Source organism: Zeugodacus cucurbitae, chromosome 6 (assembly GCF_028554725.1).
Source record: "Zeugodacus cucurbitae isolate PBARC_wt_2022May chromosome 6, idZeuCucr1.2, whole genome shotgun sequence".
Lineage (NCBI taxonomy): Eukaryota > Metazoa > Arthropoda > Insecta > Diptera > Tephritidae > Zeugodacus > Zeugodacus cucurbitae.
The window spans coordinates 35,987,742-36,010,499 of record NC_071671.1 but is presented as its reverse complement, the minus strand read 5'-3'; the positions used below and the strand labels follow the sequence as shown (position 1 = coordinate 36,010,499).

The 22,758-nt window shown below is 34.1% G+C and overlaps 2 protein-coding genes across 3 annotated transcripts; one reads left to right on the top strand and one right to left on the bottom strand.

The window, feature by feature from the left end:
* Positions 1 to 5,280: 5,280 nt before the first annotated feature.
* Positions 5,281 to 20,232, top strand: LOC105220463 (OCIA domain-containing protein 1). Of its 2 annotated transcripts, XM_054232776.1 has the most exons (5): positions 5,281 to 5,447; positions 5,504 to 5,597; positions 5,653 to 5,790; positions 16,351 to 16,696; positions 16,747 to 20,232. In XM_054232776.1, exons 2-5 carry the CDS (start codon positions 5,562 to 5,564, stop codon positions 16,992 to 16,994), a joined length of 768 nt encoding a protein of 255 aa, XP_054088751.1. In that variant the 5' UTR covers positions 5,281 to 5,447; positions 5,504 to 5,561; the 3' UTR covers positions 16,995 to 20,232. The 2 variants fall into 2 exon arrangements, with proteins under 2 accessions (XP_054088751.1, XP_054088750.1); XM_054232775.1 differs by having other exon boundaries at positions 5,281 to 5,597.
* Positions 17,000 to 22,619, bottom strand: LOC105220464 (cytosolic non-specific dipeptidase). Its single transcript, XM_011196899.3, has 7 exons — positions 22,385 to 22,619; positions 20,595 to 20,829; positions 19,996 to 20,529; positions 18,481 to 18,548; positions 18,005 to 18,269; positions 17,208 to 17,459; positions 17,000 to 17,153 (listed from the first exon to the last, which is right to left on the bottom strand). Exons 1-7 carry the CDS (start codon positions 22,420 to 22,422, stop codon positions 17,106 to 17,108), a joined length of 1,440 nt encoding a protein of 479 aa, XP_011195201.1. The 5' UTR covers positions 22,423 to 22,619; the 3' UTR covers positions 17,000 to 17,105.
* Positions 22,620 to 22,758: the final 139 nt, after the last annotated feature.

Here is a 22,758-nt window from a genome sequence, read left to right as displayed (position 1 = left end):
ATCCATCTTATAAATGCATTATTTGTGTTACTTTTGTTATTTGTTTTTATAATTAAAATTTCATTTCATTGTAGTTATACGTGTGTGCACAGCAAAGGAGGAGCAAGGAGGTGACGGTGAAATTGGTGGAGGTATGTTTCATATATTTTTAATACATAATACAAATTGGTCGAGCGTATTGTGTGAAAGACTAAAGCCCACCGTCAACGAACTGATTGGACCTTATCAGTGTGGCTTTAGACCTGGAAAATCTACAATGGACCAGATATTCACCATGCGCCAAATCTTGGAAAAGACCCGAGAGAGAAGAATCGATACTCACCATCTTTTTATCGATTTTAAAGCTGCCTTCGATAGCACGAAAAGGAGCTGTCTTTATGCCGCGATGTCTGAATTTGGTATCCCTGCAAAACTAATACGGCTATGTAAGCTGACGTTGAGCAATACCAGCTCCGTCAGGATCGGGAAGGACCTCTCCGAGCCTTTCGATACCAATCGAGGCAGGGTGACTCAATATCGTGCGACTTCTTCAATCTATTGCTGGAAAAAATAATACGAGCTGCAGAGCTAAATAGAGAGGGTAGAATCTTCTACAAGAGTGTACAGCTCCTGGCGTATGCCGATGATATTGATATCATCGGAAGCAACAATCGCGCCGCGCCGTTTATTCTGCGTTTTCCAGACTAGATAAAGAAACGAAGCGTATGGGTCTGGTGGTGAATGAGGACAAGACGAAATATCTCCTGTCATCAAACAAACAGTCAGCGTACTCGCGTCTTGGCTCCCACGTCACTGTTGACAGTCATAAGTTTAAAGTTGTAGATAATTTCGTTTATCTGGAGACCAGCATTAACAACACCAACAATGTCAGCCTTGAAATCCAACGCAGAATCACTCTTGCCAACAGGTGCTACTTTGGACTGAGTAGGCAATTGAAAAGTAAAGTCTTCTCTCTTCGAACCAAAATCAAACTCTATAAGTCGCTCATTATTCCCGTCCTAATGTATGGCGCTGAAGCGTGGACGATGACAACATCCGATGAGACGACTCTTGGGGTTTTCGAGAGAAAGGTTTTGCGCAAGATTTATGGTCCTCTAAACATTGGCAACGGCGAATACCGCAGACGATGGAACGATGAGCTGTACGAGTTATACGACGACATTGACATAGTTCAGCGAATAAAAAGACAGCGGCTACGCTGGCTAGGTCATGTTGTACGAATGGAAGAAAACACTCCAGCTCTGAAAGTATTCGATGCAGTACCCGCTGGAAAAAGCCGCGGAAGAGGACGACCACCACTCCGGTGGAAAGACCAAGTGCAAAGTGACCTGGCTTCACCAGTTGGCGCCAAAAAGCAAAAATGAGGAATGAGTGGCGCGCTCTGGTGGATTCGGCTATAATCGTTTAAAGCGGTTCCTACGCCAAATATATATATATATATAATACAAATTAGTAATTTTAAATAATTTCAGGTTTATGGATTTAGAATTGGTGTAATATATAACAACAACAACGCAGAATACAATGGAAAATAACATGGTAAATATAAAAGAGTATATGTGCATGTTGAGTTAGTGCGTGTTAAAATGTACATACCAGAGACCTGCAGAAGTGCACCGCCACTCAAAATACACCGCGTGCTTACTGGCATATTTCTCATACTTGTGTATCAAAAACACTTTGCCAAATATGTCACGGTGGTTTTAACACTCACAGAATTTTTCCACTTAGCTCAAAGCGGTTAAAAAACACTTAACTCTTTTCTGCTTATTCATGTTATTACTTAAGCTGAGCGACAACAAAAAAAAGCGGTTTGAGGAAATGACATTCTCAATTTTTAGCAACTCTCTGAGTATTGAGTTCATTTAATACTTTGTTGTTCTTTGCATGCTCGTTTTGTGTGTTTTGTATGTGATTTACACGAGTGGCAGATCGAGCAGCCGAAGTCGCTGTCATCCATGTGCTAAACCCCTGTAAAAAACAGCTGAAGCTGAAATGATCAACAAAACAATAATTAGTGTGTATGTATATGCATGGACAAGAAATAATAATCGCTTTTTTCCAAAAGCAGACTTTGACTATATTAAAAAGGGATATAAATATTTCAATTTTACATGCTAAAAAATTTTTTAATTCTAATTATCGTACGAACAGTCAAAAGGTTGACCTTGTTCTTGCAGGGAATGTTCCACAACGAATGACACACTTGCGTCAGCATACATAAAACAGCAAAAAAGTTTGCAGTTCTTAATAAGCAACGCACAAAAATTGAAGCACGACAAAAAAAGAATACACGAACAACAATACAATAGTAAACACTCAAGTACACGCGCTACTGGTGATGAGTGTGTCTTGCTTTTTCCTTTGCTGGTCTTGAGTATGATCACCATTTGTCAGTGAAAATCAAAAAGGAGAATGTGTAAAACAAATACAATTAATATGCAATAGCAAGTATACGACTGGCTCAGTAGCTTCTCCACTCATAGTTCTTTGAGTAGATGTTAGCTCACAATGCATGTCTATGAGTGTGAGTGGACACCGCCATCGCTTTGAAGCAAGTTTACTCTAAGTACGGAAATTAGGCACTCATGCAGTTCTCTGATGTGTAGTGGTGTATGAGTTAGCTCCGTCTTGTAGGGTCCACTGATAGATGGCTGATTAAAAAAAAACTACTACAGGGGGCTCTGCTAACCACAGAGTGACACATGCCTTTTCAAAACAAAGAAAAATTAGAGCAGAAAGACATATGCAGCATTGGCACCAAATCAATGAGAGAGAGCGAGCAAGATAATCACACCGACATGCCGTAAAAGAGGAGAAATGGTAACTTTTTTCCTGATGCTAGAACAATAGAGACCAAAATAATAATACAAGCTTTCTTTACCGGTAACCAATATTCCATAAGATAAGTAACTCTACTAGTCTTGCAGGGTAGTTACCGGGAGTTTTTGGATAGTTGGCCTCCACCAGCCGTTTGGAGACTTTCCAGAATAAACAACTAGTTAGTAAAAATAACTATATGGCAACGTTGTATACTGTTTCACATGAACAAAATTTCATTTACAATAAGGGAAAATTTTCGATTATTGTGAGAATTTACCATTGTGACTTTGTGTTACAAAAAACATAAATGTGTGAGTTTTTTCATTGGGAATGTCGTTCACATGAAATTTACAATCTGGCTGATTATTTCAATAAAATCATATTTTTCTTTTAAAATATACCCTATTTCGTCGTTGTTTTCTTCTCCAAATCACCAATTGTGTGCATACAACGCCATACACGACAAACATATCGCTCATTTACTTGAATAATGTCACAACTCAAAAAACACGCAGAAAAATAAGCGGTGAAATAAGAATGTGCCGTTATTAAACTTTTTATGTTGCAATATTTTTTAATCACAATAACGACACTTCTCAGTTGTGCCAGAATTAGTTATACTTTTTTTTACGAAACAACGACATATTTGGTGTTACAACATATATTGTCATATGGTGAAGTTGGTTTTCTTTTCAGAAAGAACGACATATTTTGTGTTGGAACGATATTGGTGAAAATTAATTAAATTTTTTATATTGCTTTTTTTCAACAAAAACGACAAATTTTACGGCGAAATTGATTTATATTTTTCACAAATAACGACATAATTCAAAATGGGTCACATTTAAGCCCAAGAAAAAGCATTAATACACTCTAGTTGGTCCATTTCTGCTCAACATTGTATTTAATATATTACAGGCCACTAGATTTGTCAAAAAAACTGATTTCAGTTTTCTATATTTGCTAAATAAGAGACAATTGAAAACTTTAAACCGCTCTCCTGAAAAATCGAAATTTTTGAGTTGTGACACTATTCAAGTAAATGAGCGATATGTGCACACCGATCGTAAAAATTTAAACATTTTCGCGAACATGGATTGGTATGCGCACAAGCCCATATACGCGTAAATCTGCTTCCAACGCATACCGATCCAACACTCATGTGTATCGTGTATGGCCACTTTAATTCAAACAAATAGATAGTACTTGTGGTGCAACCCTGCGCTAAATTGTCCTCTTAATCATGCGTTTCATCGTGCATTTGTTGTTGCTTTCCCATGTAAAATTTTTAACAAGCGAGCATCGCCCAAAGATAGGTTTGTTAGGTGTCATCATTGGCTAAGCGTTATAGAGAAGCCAAAAGAACGCACTATCCTCTAATTCAAACAGCATTTATGGCGCAATAGTGCATTTTAGGTGGAATAGTCTACATAAATATGTAAAGCAAAATTTGGCAGCGCTCAGCAAGCGGCGATAGCATTTTTAATGAGGTATTCGCATACTCTCCAGCACGAATTCAACTAGATATATTTGTTGTTGCTTTCACATGTAAAATTTTCGACAGGCGAGCAGCGCCCAAAGATAGCGAGCAGAGAAGTGACTAATCGATGGCAGACATTATTAGTCGTCGTCTATGTGTATGGATTGAATGTGTCATTGGGCAACATACTTATAACTTGTTTACACTTTACTCCAGAGATAAAGAGATGTACAACTCTCATATCACTGGAAGTGAGAGCGCAATTGTAAACGTCAAAACCACCTAAACTTTGACAGTTTGTCGAGATGAGGAGGTTTTGACGTTTCGCAATTGGGAAACTGGAAAGGCCAGATTGAAATGTTGCCAAAAAAATAATGCGATGGAGACATTTTTATCCGCCTTGCAAGATCACTAATAAGAACTTAAAACAATAAATATCAATGAAAACGCGTAATTTAAAAGTGGTTAAAGAATATTTTTGTGAATTGCAGCATCGAGAAACTAATTTTTCATGGAAAATTATAAAAGAAATTGATTTATTTTCAGTTGACACTTAATAATTGACCATATTTATTACTGAAACTTCGAAAACCGGCTATTTTAATATACCATTTTATCGCTAAATGAAATTGAAATAAGTTATTTTATATTAAACATTCAGTATATAATAATTTTTAACCATAATAAATGTTGGGTATTTTTATTTAAATGCCCAAAAATTAGTATTTTGTCTGATCTGGCAATATTGCAAAATGTTATAAAAAACGCAAATTTTGAGGCGCGCTCACACTGGAATAAGTTGGACATCCCTTTATCCCTGCTTTACTCGACAACTCTCTTATTAGAACTGTGTCTTGCTGTCAGTCCGGCAGCCCTTATATAGTCGATTGCTACCATGTTATCGTCACTCGAACATTCTGGCAACTACGAATATCGATGTCTAGATAGATCTGGCAAATTATCGATTTCGATTGTCAATTCTAGTTTGTTCTGGTGCCATTTTCGTTACAATATAAAGTAACTATTGCAGGCAACAAAAAATGCCTCGACATGCAAATTAATCTAATAATATGTGATAAGTGGCAATACCGTTCTGAGAATCAATTCCTATCAATTTGGTCGTTGTTATGAAATAAACCACAGGAAAGTAAAAAGTCGATTGTTCTTACAAATATTTTGTTAACAATTGTAAAAAACAGGTTTTCGTGTTTAAAGTTAAATAACATTCAGTGTAATATCAAACATTGTGTTCGGAGATATGGAGCGATCTCAGCCAACAGAGCATCATCTACTGGTAATTAATATTTTAAAACGGTAACGTAAACTTTTATATGGACATTTTGTTTTAGGCAAATTATCAATTCACAGCCGACGAAATAAGGGTATTAAGGGAATGTAACTCTGAATCTTTCTTTCAACGTTCTCTGCCGTTAGGAACTGCATTGGGAGTAGGCGCATATTTGGCGGTTAAGAATGGTTATTTAAAAGTAAGTTCACCACATACATATATATTTTATAAAGTTTTAAACATTGTTTTTGAAGTACTATCCCTATTATTGAAATATTTTCTACATGAAGTCATTCTATAGATATGAAGAAACAATCGGTTTTTTGTTAAAGCTTTAATGTATTATTTTTAGCAAATATTTTTCATCCAATTTGACTATCCAATGCTTTTTTTCAACTCTGTACCGTTTCATTGATTTCCCTTGGCAGTCGCTCGAAATAATTAGTAGATTTTGCTTCAGTTATGACGATGTGATTTAATCAAGTTTCGCTTTATTTGTCACGAAATTATAATAATTACTTTTCCATAATTCCTCCAGAAACCAAAATAAGTTATTATAAAAATAAAGATAACTCATTTCATACGCCAAAGTTTAATATAAAGATGGTAAATTGATTATTATTATATTGATTTATTATACTGTGTACTTGGGTAAATAAATTTATATCCTTATTAGAGCTTCCATCTCCAGCAGTCAACAATTTATTTGCTAGATACTTTAGTCGTACAGCATTCTTCTAGTTGTTTTGTTTGTTTGTAATATAATTTTTGGTGCAAGTAAGAAGATTGAAAAAACGAAAGACAAGTCAGAAAGTCGAAAGCAGTACAAATAAAGCTACAAAATTGACGATTAAATATAGTTGTAAACCGGAATAGGTGTAGTTTCCTATTCATTAGGATACAATAAAGTTAAATAACGATCTATTCCAATGCCTAATCTAATTACATACATTATTTATAACATAGTGAAAAGGTTTTAACCCAAAATTGGTTATAAGCAACGTCAATGTTTAACATCGTTTAGCAAGTCAAATATACAAAAATCTATTTAATTGATTCATTAGAGATCGGGGAATAAAAACATAACAACGGTATAAAAGTTATGTCACGATCATTAATCGAAGAAAAGTTTAGCGTTTGGAAGTTGTGGAGCAGATTATAAAAAAACAACGAAGAGTGTGATGAAGACAGGATGAGAACGGATGAAGAATTTCAAATCCATTTACTAGAAAGTATTGCCAATCAAGAAATTTCTAAAGGACCACACAATATAGAGCACTTAATTGTTGAAAAAGTTGATTTATAACAATTTAAATAGATTATAAGACCAATGGGTATTCAAGATGTTACTTGAAAAGAGTCCGAAGAAGACATAGTAAGGAAGATAATCCAAAATTTCAACACGATTTCTTGGAGTTTGTACTTTGAGTTTTTTACGAATTTGTACAGGCAACTAATTTGTAATCCAGACAGTTAAACAGTTTCTCCAAAATTTGTCTGCCAAGATCTTTCCACTGCTGTATAGTGCAAGCTGGACTATATGTCTTGATGTCTTAATCTCCCTTTCTTCCATCCAACTGTAGCAATTTGCATCCATCAGGATATTTAGCCTCATGTCATGTAGCCCCATTGGGCAGTGGCCATTACGGCAAGCTCAACCTGACTAAAAGCAAATAGCTCAGTAGATCTCCTGCGATCTAGTTCCTTAGACCAAAATAAGTAATGGCCGATATATGTACCTGTGATACATCGCTAAATTTTGTTGCATCGAATGGTGGTTGATATTCGCTGCTAGTAACAGTGTTGCATTTGCGAACATTTTAAAATTAATGTACATATACAATATATTTGAAAATTTGAATTTAATCAATTAACCGATTTCACACAGGCAATTTAAATTTCCTTTTGCGACCAAGACCAAGAGAGGCGAGAGAAAGAGAAATTCCCCTCTCTACGTCGCTCCCTCTCCTATAAAACTAAGAATTGCCGCAAAAGGAAATGCCTGTGTGAAAAAGCTCTAAGCAGTGCCATAGAAATTATAATTAATATGCAGGGTTGCATTTTTTATTCTTATTTTTAAAATTTAAAAAAAAAATTGATTTTATAATTATTTATTTAAACTTGATTTATATCTTCATATACATACATATGTTTACAATTAATTTGTACAATATTTATTCTAATTAATTACATTAATTTTTTTAATTACTAGCATAAATAAAATAAAAAATATATTATTCATATCTGAAAATAAAGTATTGAAAAAAGAATAATATTATTAATATCTGAAAAAATAATAATAATAGCTGAAAAAATATTAATTTAATCAAAATAGTTACCATATCTGAACAAAAGTTTTTAAAGTATTGATAAAAGCTGAAAAAATATATTAATTATATAAAATCTGAAAACACAATAATTAATTAATTAATTTTTATGAACCGCTAATTTTATGTAAATTAAACAGCATAATATAACACACAATTTTTGCACCGCGCAGGCCACTTTAAACATACAAATTAATTAAAATTTTAATGAGCTGCTCCTCAGTTGGATGACTAAAACTGTTCTGGAAAAGCGAATGTTACAACGCCTGCAGAATAATATTAATACAGTAATTAATTAAATAAAAATAAAAATAAAAAATAACAACGAATCCATTCGACTTACCTTTTGTGTTTTATGAGCGCAAAAGTTTTTTTATTTCCCATTTTAGGATTTTCTTTTGGCACTAATGACAATCGTGTGTTCTTATTCGTACTCATTCAATAAGAACAAGAAATGAGATAACTAGTTTTCTTTTGTTTGGGAAATTCTATTTAAGTTTAAAAAAATGACGTATACATGTGCGCTGGTGTTGGTACTTCACAAAAAAATGTGTAAATGTGTTGAAATCTATAGGGAAATTGGTTAGGCTTGGCTGGCAGGGGAAATCTCTTGTATAAATATTTTTCTTTCCATATATTTATACCTCTATGATGCCCTAAACGCCCAAAGTTGCTTATAAGCAACTTTCTATATCTCGTGACCCCATCAAGCTAGGGAGCTAAAACTTTTTTTGTTAGTTAAATAAGGCATTTTAAGTCAAAAAAATTTCAGATAGTTGGTTTAGGTGCGGTCCTGAAAGGGTTAATATTGTTGAACTTTTTTTAGAAACTAAGATTATTATCTCATCTCTTGTCAACCTTATCATCAGATTTCTAACTTTACAACAGGTAAAAAATCCTCAGCGATATGTCGAAAAAACAGCAGAGATATGAATATGAATTGGGAAATATTGCACTAACTAGTGCTTTGTTAGTAGTTCTGGTTTTAGGGAATACCCGAATATTTTTTGTTGCAATTACTGGGGAGCATCTAAAACTTTGAATGCCTTTGAAACTCTGAACTGATATATAGAGGGTCTGCTCCTCGAATGACTTAAAGTTATTTGGCTGAAGGGCCCAATACCTGTTCTAGGTATATCTTGTACAGTTTTGACATTTTTTTGGCTGCAAAATTTAAATCGATTCAGTATTATAAAGTACTTTATTAACTTTAAGGATAAATCTGATTGAGGAGCAAACATCGTTTAACTTTTGTGAATTTTTTTCCCAAAAGGTATTTATTTTGTCTGGTGGTCTTGAGGAAATTTATTCGCTTTGTCTTGGTGCAACACCATATCGTTAACCAACAATTCAAATTATTTAATAATTTTAGTGTATCACTTTCGAAATTAGCGACATCTATGAACCGCGGAAAGTATGTTATCAAACCTGTAAGGAAGATTCGGATTCAATCATTAGGCCCATTCATTATTTTATTATTCTATAAAGTTTTGATAGTGTTTTAATTTATATTTATATCGCACAATTTCCTAATTGTAGAACTAATGTTTGAGTTTCTTTAACTTACCGCGATATAAAATTTTGTTTATGTTTAAATGAAATATATATATAAATTTGAAAATAAAATTTAATTTGAATGCAACTTACGTAAATATGCACTGGCTAAATGAGCCTTGTCCTCTTACAAACAACTAACATACATATCACACACAAACATCACAGCAGCACTTAAACCCGAAAAAACTCTAATCATCCCGGACACAACACTCACCATATTCAAACTCGCATCACTAACACGCTACATCCACCATACTCACCACACCACCGATTATCATCCACACCACTCAAGAGCACACTACTCATCAACACTACACACCGATACACATCTACACAACAAACCCATAACTGTACACATGAGGACACAGAAAGCGAAGGAAGAAGACAGTCATTTTTTTTTCATCAGTTCGTCACACATCGTCGAGAACATAAGGCAGTTTTCCGCGCGTTTTCCTTCTTTACGGTTTTATACCAAAACATTTTAAACTATTGTCAAGCCACATCTTTTATATATCCCTTAATAAAGGATTCAAACCAAGTGTTGTGAAATTAAAAATACCTTCCATTTCATACTTGTTTAAACGGTCGCCAAGTGGTAAGTGTTTTCCTAAAGGAAAGGCTCCTGAGAAAATAACTATGGTCCTTCGAGCCTAAGAGACAGGCACCACTGGAAACAATACATAGCAAATAATGCTATAAAAGATGCATAAAAAACAAATAGTGCAGTGAACAAATAAAACATACATAACCACCAAATAACTCAAGAAAAAGTACATATCAAAAAAAAAAAAAAAAAAATTTATTAAAATTGGTGACCTAAATAAGTGGCAAAGTGCAGTTATGGATATATACATATGTGAAACATAAAACACAACAGGCTAAACTAAAAATACATACAAAATTCTACTAACAAAAATAACAAAACGTGCGCGAGACCCAAAAACAAAAAATACATAAAAAACCAACGGGCGCGAAACTAATTACAACACAACAAAAAGTGCGAAACAAATTGCCAAAAGGACTAATCAACACAACAACAATCGTACAACAACCAAGAAGTAGCATTCGAACAGGAGTAGGAGCAGACAGTAAAAGAAAGCCACACAAATATCTCCCCCCTTTAAACCCTTGAGAGGAATAAAGTGAGTGTATCCATTCCTTATTATTATTACGTATATGTACATATTTATGTAAATACGAGGTGGCCCAATATAAGCGGTAAAACAAAAAACAAAAAAAAAAAAAAAAAAAAAAAGGATTTTATTAAAACGGATACATCAAAATCTTAAACTACGGTAAATTTAAAGATACCGGTAATGGAAAACAGTTTTGCAATATATAAAAAAAAAAAAAAAAAATTATATATATTTATAATTTACACCCATTATATACATATACACCTATTATATATATCTACTTATATATATATCGATAAATAAAGCATCATTCGCCTATGTGTGCTTAAAATTCAGCTAAAAATAAAATAATATAAAAAAAAAACATAAAAACAAAAATAAAGGAATTATCAGGAAGAGAAATAAATATAAATGCATATACATACTTACCTAATTTTTTGCATTTTCATTTATTAACATACATATTGCTTAATATAATTTTCATGCTTATTTTATTTCTAAACATACATATTTTCTTAATATTGCTAGTTACATACTACATCACAATCACCATAACATAAAAAAGTTTTCACACTCACATATCTTCCGATATACAAGTGCAGTGGTGAAATACCTGCACTCTGTCAATCAAACAACTAACATACATATCACACACAAACATCACAGCAGCACTTAAACCCGAAAAAACTCTAATCATCCCGGACACAACACTCACCATATTCAAACTCGCATCACTAACACGCTACATCCACCATACTCACCACACCACCGATTATCATCCACACCACTCAAGAGCACACTACTCATCAACACTACACACCGATACACATCTACACAACAAACCCATAACTGTACACATGAGGACACAGAAAGCGAAGGAAGAAGACAGTCATTTTTTTTTCATCAGTTCGTCACACATCGTCGAGAACATAAGGCAGTTTTCCGCGCGTTTTCCTTCTTTACGGTTTTATACCAAAACATTTTAAACTATTGTCAAGCCACATCTTTTATATATCCCTTAATAAAGGATTCAAACCAAGTGTTGTGAAATTAAAAATACCTTCCATTTCATACTTGTTTAAACGGTCGCCAAGTGGTAAGTGTTTTCCTAAAGGAAAGGCTCCTGAGAAAATAACTATGGTCCTTCGAGCCTAAGAGACAGGCACCACTGGAAACAATACATAGCAAATAATGCTATAAAAGATGCATAAAAAACAAATAGTGCAGTGAACAAATAAAACATACATAACCACCAAATAACTCAAGAAAAAGTACATATCAAAAAAAAAAAAAAAAAAATTTATTAAAATTGGTGACCTAAATAAGTGGCAAAGTGCAGTTATGGATATATACATATGTGAAACATAAAACACAACAGGCTAAACTAAAAATACATACAAAATTCTACTAACAAAAATAACAAAACGTGCGCGAGACCCAAAAACAAAAAATACATAAAAAACCAACGGGCGCGAAACTAATTACAACACAACAAAAAGTGCGAAACAAATTGCCAAAAGGACTAATCAACACAACAACAATCGTACAACAACCAAGAAGTAGCATTCGAACAGGAGTAGGAGCAGACAGTAAAAGAAAGCCACACAAATATCTCCCCCCTTTAAACCCTTGAGAGGAATAAAGTGAGTGTATCCATTCCTTATTATTATTACGTATATGTACATATTTATGTAAATACGAGGTGGCCCAATATAAGCGGTAAAACAAAAAACAAAAAAAAAAAAAAAAAAAAAAAGGATTTTATTAAAACGGATACATCAAAATCTTAAACTACGGTAAATTTAAAGATACCGGTAATGGAAAACAGTTTTGCAATATAAAAAAAAAAAAAAAAAAAATTATATATATTTATAATTTACACCCATTATATACATATACACCTATTATATATATCTACTTATATATATATCGATAAATAAAGCATCATTCGCCTATGTGTGCTTAAAATTCAGCTAAAAATAAAATAATATAAAAAAAAAACATAAAAACAAAAATAAAGGAATTATCAGGAAGAGAAATAAATATAAATGCATATACATACTTACCTAATTTTTTGCATTTTCATTTATTAACATACATATTGCTTAATATAATTTTCATGCTTATTTTATTTCTAAACATACATATTTTCTTAATATTGCTAGTTACATACTACATCACAATCACCATAACATAAAAAAGTTTTCACACTCACATATCTTCCGATATACAAGTGCAGTGGTGAAATACCTGCACTCTGTCAATCAAACAACTAACATACATATCACACACAAACATCACAGCAGCACTTAAACCCGAAAAAACTCTAATCATCCCGGACACAACACTCACCATATTCAAACTCGCATCACTAACACGCTACATCCACCATACTCACCACACCACCGATTATCATCCACACCACTCAAGAGCACACTACTCATCAACACTACACACCGATACACATCTACACAACAAACCCATAACTGTACACATGAGGACACAGAAAGCGAAGGAAGAAGACAGTCATTTTTTTTTCATCAGTTCGTCACACATCGTCGAGAACATAAGGCAGTTTTCCGCGCGTTTTCCTTCTTTACGGTTTTATACCAAAACATTTTAAACTATTGTCAAGCCACATCTTTTATATATCCCTTAATAAAGGATTCAAACCAAGTGTTGTGAAATTAAAAATACCTTCCATTTCATACTTGTTTAAACGGTCGCCAAGTGGTAAGTGTTTTCCTAAAGGAAAGGCTCCTGAGAAAATAACTATGCACAAAATCATTTCTTTTTACCTATATTTTTTAAGTTTATAGCTGCGTCCATGTCTTATTTAATCTATTCAATCAATTAAAATGTATTTCAAGTTAAAAATAATAAAAATATATATTTGTATTGTCCTTTTTGTCAATAATTTGTTCTTAAAGCCATTTTTACCATTTGATTACAGCTATGTTCGAATTCAGACGCGGCAATTCCTGCCGCAATTTCTCCCTCCTTTTGCTGTCACCCTTTGCGTTCAAACGAAGAATTTATATTCGAAAACTCTGTCCGTGTTTTTCTCTCATTCTCTTTCATATAACATTTTCAACTTCTTGTACGCAAACAAAAAACATATATTTCATTAGCTAATTTTTATCGTTATTTTCCGTTTTCTAATATATTTTAATTATATTATGCATATTTCTATATGTATTTGCAAATTCTTCTTCTTCTTGACTGGCGTAGAAACCGCTTACGCGGTTGTAGCCGAATCCACAATAGCGCGCCACGCATCTCTCCTTTTGGCAGTTTTGCGCCAATCGGTAACACCAAGTGAAGCCAGGTCCTTCTCCACTTGGTCCTTCCATCGGAGTGCAGGTCTCGCTGTTGCTGTTGTTGTTGTTGTAGCGGTTATCTATCCCTGCCTGAACAGAAGAGCATAAATCTGGTTGTCGTCGAAATCATCTAACGGGAGGCCCAGGAAACGTGCTGTTTCGACAGGGTTGGACCAAAGGGAAAGCGGTGTTAGATGAGTAGGGTTCGTTGGGCATGCAAAGAGGTGGTTAGTATCATGCGGGGACTCATTACATGCGGGACATGTTTGTATGTCGGTGTTCAGTCTGGATAAGTGAGTGTTTAACCTGCTACAATATCCAGTTCGAAGTTGCGCAAGGGTCAATCTGGTTTTAAGCAGCAACTCGAGCTGTTCGTCTGCTATAGGTGGTGGTTTGGTTCCAAGGACCTCATTCACTGGAAGGGAGTCAATGAAGGTGTTAATAGCTCCACTGTGAATGGCGTTTAGAGCTAAAACTCCCAAGTAGAAACTGCTTGGTAAGCAGTTCGTTATGCTCCTTATGAGGCAGCATAATGGCCTCACTGTGTAAATGTGTCTCTGCTGACATCAAGAGACATCCTGTAGCAGTTCGGAGTGCGGTGTTTTGACACGTCTGTAGCTTCCTCTGCTGCACTCTGCTGCCACTGCATCCAGGCGACCATACCGGTGCAGCGTAATTTACGACCGGCGGGCCGATAGCCTTGTAAGTAGCCAGCAACGTTTCTTTGTCTTTTCTCCAAGTGCTACCGGCTAGCGACTTGAGGATATCGCGGTCGTGTGTGGAGTGAAGGAGTCAGACTGTCAAATGTAATTCCCAAAATCTTGGGATTGTTCACAGTCAGTATTGGTGTGCCATCGACGTGAATATTAAGACTTAGTCAGTACTCCTTCGTCCAGTTGGTAAAGAGGGTTGCCGTGGATTTAATGGGTGCGAGTGCCAGGCTCCTCGCAGAGAAGAAGCGAGAAAGTTCAAGAAGCTGGCAGTTCACTTTCGAACACAAGTCATCGATACAACTCCCAACGCAGCCGGTTCTGTCCGGAGTTGACCCGGATTTTATCCGGTCAAGGGCTGCCCTTTCGGAGATCTAATACTATGTTTACATATAACGAGATTATCTCCATTTACGAGTTTAACTCGATAATCTGTAATTAAGAAACGAGATTTCCCATACAAAATTCCTCTCTGGATAATCCGAGATTATAAAATTATCTCGTTTTATAAAACTAGATTTTCGGTGTTATTCCTAGGTTTATCGATAATTTTGCGAAGAAAAGGAGAAATGTCAAATGAAAATGTAAACAACAATGGCCGACAGCGTGAGAAATATGTGTAATACAACAACAAATGCAACACATTTGACAATTGATAATCTCATTTGGCTATATGTAAATGGTTAGATTATTAAACGAGCTTAGAACGAGATTATTTTCATATGTAAACATACTATAACCCTGTTTGGATCGGTAAGATTTAAGTCTAGTTGTACGTCATTGGAACAACGCCTTGCAACAAGGTTGCTCCACATCCTCTTACTCCGGTCTGACATCGAGTCCAACCCGGGGCCTGAGGTTTTTTTCTGCTGCGTATGCGCTAAAAGGCTCTATCCAAATTCCAGCTCGGTTAGGTGTAACTAATGCAATGGATGGAGCCATCTTAAGACCTGTTCAGGCTTTAAGACAACGCAGTACTGCGACTGTTGCCTCTACGGCAGTGCAACTTGCACCTAGTTTGCGCAACGCGCCGCCTTCCTTACTCTGGGCATCAACCACTAGAACACCTCTGGGGGTGTGCTCCGGTCTTGAAACCTTCTGTTAGTCGCCGGGTCTTTTCGTAGAATTTTTGAGCATTTCCCCTGAAGGCCAGCTTGTCAAGCTCTTCATACTCACGCATTTCGTCCTCTTTCTTTTTTTGTATACAAATGCGTCTCGCTTCCCTCTTCAGCTCTCGATATCTTTCCCATCCCGCTCGCGTTGCGGTCGATCGCAACATTGCGAGGTAGGCATCTGTTTTCTGTCCACTGCGAGACGACAATCCTCATCATAGCAGCTGTGTTTTTTTTACTATTCCGAAAGCCAATGGTTTCGGATATGCGTGTCAAAGCGTGTCCCTGTACACTGGAGACTCGGCGTCTCCTCTCCTATAAACCAAGAGTTGCCGCGTCTGAACTCGAACTATTATAACATTTGCATAAAAAGAAATAGATCAAATAGCAGATGATGTTTACAACTGTTGTAATTAATAGAAAAGGACGTAAATATATCAAATACCACGACTTGTGACCAATTATAGCAAACTATTTAGTACAATGAAATTATTATTTAGGAGTTTGTCTATACACGTATCGCCAGTATAGAAATCCAAATTTCTTGAACCTCTTATTATTATAACAGTTTTAATTTATAACAATTGCATATTTCAGCCACACTTTAAGTATGGCGCAGTGCCCAAAGTAGTCGTAGGTGTGATAATAGGCTATTTTGTTGGAAAATTTAGTTACCAGCAAAAGTGCGCAGAAAAGCTAATGAGAATACCTAATTCAAAACTCGGAGAATTATTAAAGCATCGTCAACAAGATGGAAGCGTTATAAGCAGACTTAATCCAGACCAAGGTATCGGTATTGGATTAGCCTTGTCGCCATTTAATTCAACTGTAACAAGTGACGAACAAGCTCAAGATTTTCCCCGTGCTAGTGCTCTCAATTTAGATATGGAAAGTCGGCCTTCAATCACAGGTCTTGATGACATTTATCGGCCCTCATTGGATAGTAAGTTGTTTTTTATTATTCTCAACATATTTTATACTTTTTATATTTAGATACACCTTTCTACGAAACGGAATTGCCAATCGAAGCCAAACATAGTACGAGTTACGAAGAGCTGCGAAGAAAAAATCGTGAAGAATATGAGAAAAAACAGCAGAACGCATTTTCTCGCCCTCTGCCTCCAAATGCTCCAGTTGTTATTCGGGAGAATGAATCAATTAAAACTGCTTTTGGAGCCGACAGCAGTGCGTCATCAAAAAGTGCTCATAAAAATAAATATGGGGACACATGGACCGACTAGTTAGATTCGTCTGTTGGGAAATTTTAATTCTTTATTAAAGTGTTAATGCTGATAATATATACTGTATAATTTTTAAATCTGTGATGTTTGTTGTTCATTAAATTCAACCGTTTAGTTCAATTTTCCAACTTCATAAAGGTAAGCTCCGAGAAGTTTAGTCTGAAAATAACCGAATTAAAAATTCAAGCATGTGATAATAGATTGTGTACTTACTCCTTCTATGTAGTTGTAAATATCAATTTTTTCATTCTGAGAGTGGGCTCCGTCATCACAAGCTCCTACTGGGACTAATATAACATTTTTACCAGTGGCCTCTTGAAGGGTTAGTGTCACCGGTATAGAACCACCTTCACGGGTCATATCAGGTTCCGTTTTGTATACATGTTTGATGGCACTTTTAGCCGCCTCATAATGAGGATGGTTAGGATCTTCAGTCCAAGGTTTGCCACTACTTACGAGGTTAACCTATTTAAAAGATTACAAATATTAATTAAGATATGTAAACATATTTAATGATCTGGATATGAAATACAGTGGAATTTCCATAACTCGAACTTCTCTAACTCGAACTTTTGAATTGAATTTAGAAATCAAATTTCATACAAATTTCCTTCCATAACTCAAACTTCTTCAACTCGAAGTTTTCCATAACTCGAATTATTGAATTGGCAATAGAAGTCAAATTTCATAGAAATTTCCTTCTATAAATCGAACTTTTCGACCAGGGCATAATAAAAAAATTAAATTGTACTATCGACGCAGAATTTTAAAGAAGTCTCTATATTCGTATGGAGGCGCACAAAAAATATGATATGGATTTTATAAATCATGTAACAAACAAATGGGATACAGACGCCAAGACCCAGACAGTAGCAAAACAACTAGAACTGTGTATAACTCTATATTTTAAAGCTTTTTGAAAAATTTTATTTTTTAATGAAGCATTCTATAACTCGAAGTTTTTTTGTGGATTATGGTGATTCGAGTAAGAGAAGTTCCACTGTAATTACCTTCATTTTGTTTGGAGAACCTCGTTCTTGCCATTTCGCATTTAAGTATTTGGTGACGCACTCAGTGATATGTTCTGGATCTTGATTAGGAACCAAGCGTATGGAAAACTTTCCGATTACTTTAGCTGGTATTACAGTTTTTGCGCCATGCTCATAAAAGGCACCTTCTATTCCATGAATGGAAAGGCTTGGATAGCGCCATCTGTGCATCAGTAACTTGGTTTTGTCCTCATTGTGAGGTAGACGACGGGCTCCAATATCGTTTCTAAAAATATAAACTTAACTCGTATATATATGTACATATATATAAAAACAGATATTTTTAATTTAACTCCTTTACATGGTTCCGAAACGCATTTTGCTTTAAAATACGAAAGAGACTATTTGATTTCTTAATGTGTTAATAAATTTTAATTAACAACGTAGCTACAAAATATAAAATAAAATTACAAAAAAAAATCGATACGCATACTCACTTGTATTCATCAACTTCATAATCTATGTTGTTGTAAATTTCATTTTCGTTATGTAACAGCGGTGCCACCTGAAAAACAAGGTAATTTCTAATGACGACTGATTTTTGATAGTTTTTAAAATTTCTCCAATATGTACTTCTACCTTTCTTTAAACCAACTTTCGAAGCGTTATATCTAGTGAGATCAAGAATTCTCAATTTACACAATAATTTCTCTCCTTGATTGGTGTGTTTATTTTTGTTCTTCACCAAACCTTTGTTTCAAATTGATGATTGTATATAGAAGATATTGCACCAGAGAAATAGGAAGAAGTCCAAATATGAAACTCTAGAAGTTGAATGCCTTTTTCGATCTTTAGACGGAAATATGCAGTCTTATTGGGCCTAATCAAAAATAAGTTTTTCGATATAAGTGAACTCACTTACCGACTTACTAAAATAAATTCCGTGGCTAATAGATGTCGGTTATTTCGAAATCATACAATCCGCACAATCCAAACAAAAATGAACCATTTGGAAGTTTTTATCCAAACAATTAGTGATGACGAACTAAATTATATTTAAACTGGGTATTTTAGAGACAAGAGCCAAAAACACACTAATAAAAATACATTTCAGGTGTTCAAAAGCGAAATAAATTGCCCCTTGAAATAGCGAAAGAATTTTCCCAAAGAGGCGAATTAAATACTTTTTGGGAAGAAACTTTCAAACGTGTTGAAAGAAAATGTATTAAGGCATCACATGTATATATTATGGATTATTAAAGTATTTTATTTATAGTTTGAAACAGATTTTAAGTTTGTAACCAAAAAAATACTAAAACGTAAAACTCAAACATTCGAAACTCTCTATAACAAACTCCAATTGACTGGATATTTACTTCACTATATAGAATGGCGCACTATCGTCGATTCGGCTATAACCGGCTAAACGGTTGCAACGCCAATCACATACATACATAGAAAAGAAAAACAATGTTGTTCCTTTTAACATTTAACATAGTGCTCTTATAATTTCTTCGCAATATAGAAAACTTCGTTATAAAGGAGTTCGTTATAGAAAGTTTCGACTGTATGTAAACAAGAGGATGAGCCCTTCATATAAGTAACCTGAAGTTTACTCGAGAAGGAGGTCAGTTTTAAACGAAGCAAAAAGCATAGACAATTAAATATTTCAAATTTGTCGATAAAACAGTTTTACGTTTTCATTTTTCGTAGTTTATCGACTGAATCAATTATTGAAAAAAAATTGTCCATTGAAAATCCTTATCGTATCGAAATCGAATTCGGATTCAATGATTAGGCCATTATTTAACTATCACTTATAACTGAAAAATGCTATTCTTTAATATAAATGTGAATATGCCGACTTGAAATGTTTAAACTAAATCGTCATAAATAAGTTATAATTACAGACAGTGGTTTTTTTTTTTTTTAAATATCAGCTTAAAGTTTTCATCTTCATAGAAAATGTTAACTAAACGTAAAAATGCGATTCTGCTTATATGAATACTTACATCTCTATCAATGCCTGGAATTTGAATGTTGGTGTCCTTGTCTACAAGTATGCTGAGTAGATAACAAAGATCTGGCATAGCTTCATGTACAGTACCCCCAAATACGCCACTATGCAAATCTTTAACAGCACACTCTATTTCAATAGTGTAATAAACTAAGCCACGAAGACCATAGGTCAAACATGGTCGTTTCTTTCCGAGCCAGTAATTATCAGAGATGCAAACATAATCCACATTTGATAAAAACTCGTCTTTACGTGCTAGCAAAAGATCATCCAGACCCTCACTACCACTTTCTTCCATTCCTTCGAAAACAAACTTCAAGTTGACAGGTAAGTCGATATTTAGTTTTTGAAATGCCTCGATGGCATGTAACCAGCATAAAACAGGTCCTTTGTCATCACTTGCACCTCTACCATACAACTTTCCATCGATTTCGGTTAGATCAAAGGGCTCCGTATTCCAACCATCTTCTTTCAAAGCTGGTTGTACATCCAAATGACCGTAAACTACAACTGTCTTCTTCTTTGTATCCTATAGATATATGTAAATAATATTTACATAATATGCATTAAATTGATTGCAATTTTGTTTCTAACCTTTCCTAGAGTTCCTAATATCACATTCGGAAGGGCTATTTCTTTACCATTTGGTAACCGCTGACTGCCAATATCAGCCAGTTCAACATCAGTACCGAGGCTTCTCAACTTATCAGCAACCGACCGCACCATAGTTTGTATTTCATCGCGCTTATCAGGCCAAGCTGATACGGATTGTATAGCGACAGCAGTCTTCAATGCAGTAATATACTGTTCCTTGTTGGAGTCGATATAGCTAGAAATGGAGCAGTAAAAAATAATAAACGCTACCACCAAACATTAAGCAATAAAACCGCATAGATAAATGTTACTTAAATATTGATATAAGAAAATATAGAAACACTATAAACTATGGTTACGAAAAACATTTATTCATACCGTACTACATGTAAAATTTATTATTGCGAAATCAAACGATTTATGATCTACTCAAACGAATAACTTGTAACTGAATTAGATTGTGTTGATAGTAAAATGACATTTGTCTGTAAAAATAATATATGTACTTTAAAATTGTATTCACAAATTAACAGTTACGTGACCCTTAGGTCATGTTTTTTGAAAGAATGTTCAGAGAAGAGATATATTTACAACATATTTAAAAAATTACATATTATACAGTGGAACTTCTCTAACTCGAATCACCATAATCCACAAAAAAACTTCGCGTCAGAGAGACTTCGAGTTATAGAATTTTCATTAAAACATATAAATTTTCCAAAAGCTGTAAAATATAGATTTATACACTGTTCTATTTATTAACTTCGCATAAAGTATTTTGTACATACGTTAAAACATGTATTCTGTAATTTTGTTTGTTATTATTGGCTCTTGACGTCTATATTTCATGCCTTTGTTAGATGATTTATGCAATCCATATGTGTAATATTATATTTTTCGTTTGCCTCCGTACAATATAGAGGCATTCTTTTAAAATTCTGCCTCGATAGTAAAATTTTAAATTTTGTATTATGTACTGACCAAAAAGTTCGATTTATGGAAGGAAATTTGTATGAATGTTGTCTCTATTGCCTCTTCAAGAGTTCGAGTTATAGAAATTCGAGTTAGGGAAGGAAATTTGGCTTCTAAACGCTATTGCCAATTCAAGTATTCGAGTTATGGAGATCTTCGAGTTATGGAAGTTCCACTGTACATATGTAACTGCAGATATTTTATTATTTTTATAATTATATGACATCCGGTTGGATATAGAATATTATTTTATTTGTACATGGTTGATATGTACATATGTACAAGTGTACATATGTATATAAATCTGTACATTTTTTTAAACACACCATACGTAACTAATACTAAGAAATTAATTACAAATAAGTGAAATTTTAAAAAGATACACTCCTCTATGTGAAAATGAATTGGAAAGTAAACTGCAGATAACAAAATTTTTTAAATTAATTTTCATTTTAGGATTTTCTCTTATATATTTTATTAACTGGTTTTTTATTTGTGATCTTGCGTGGTTCTTATAAATATCGTATATAGCTTTCTTTAACTCAGACAATATGTATCTTTATACTTATCAAATTTGCCTTAAATCATGGAACAACCCCACACACTACATGTATACATATCTATCTATACGTGAACAAATTTATTTCTTAGTATTTTAATATTTATTATCTAACAAACAGCGAACATAATTTAACCAAAAAAGATTTACGTTAAATATTATATTTATATATTTTTGTGTATCCATATACATTTCTAGGAGTGTACTCAATACAAATATACATAGATCAGTGAAATGAGATAAGAACTGCAATATTCACCTGAAAAGCTGTTGTAGAACATCGGGTAAGTCAGCCATATTTCAGTAATAATAACCTGTTTGGGTATTTCTGTTATTGTGTTCACTTATGAAATTCAAATAATTTTCTCCCGTAATAATATTCCAACCGTTCCGCAAAGTTTACGAATTACAATGACAGTGGTGAAAATACGAAATGTCTGTTTTATACTGATACGGCTATTTTATGCCGACTACTTACCACACTACATACTAATCAACAAACAATAAAACTTCATAGATAAGACACAGATAACATATATACTCGTTGGGATAGAATGTTTTAATCAATTAGGGGTTTTGCGACTAATAATACGTTCTCACTTAAAATGTAATATAAACAGCAAAAGCTATTTC

Bases quoted from the DNA above. Each gene is read 5' to 3' on its own strand.
- LOC105220464 (XM_011196899.3), bottom strand. From the start codon at position 22,422: ATGGCTGACTTACCCGATGTTCTACAACAGCTTTTCAG. The intron at 18,549-19,995 runs GTAAGTATTCAT...CTTGTTTTTCAG, and splicing joins TTCCAGGCATTGATAGAGAT to GTGGCACCGCTGTTACATAA. The intron at 18,270-18,480 runs GTGAGTATGCGT...TTATATTTTTAG, and splicing joins TATGAAGTTGATGAATACAA to AAACGATATTGGAGCCCGTC.
- LOC105220463 (XM_054232776.1), top strand. From the start codon at position 5,562: ATGGAGCGATCTCAGCCAACAGAGCATCATCTACTG. The intron at 5,791-16,350 runs GTAAGTTCACCA...TGCATATTTCAG, and splicing joins TTAAGAATGGTTATTTAAAA to CCACACTTTAAGTATGGCGC. The intron at 16,697-16,746 runs GTAAGTTGTTTT...TTTTATATTTAG, and splicing joins TTATCGGCCCTCATTGGATA to ATACACCTTTCTACGAAACG.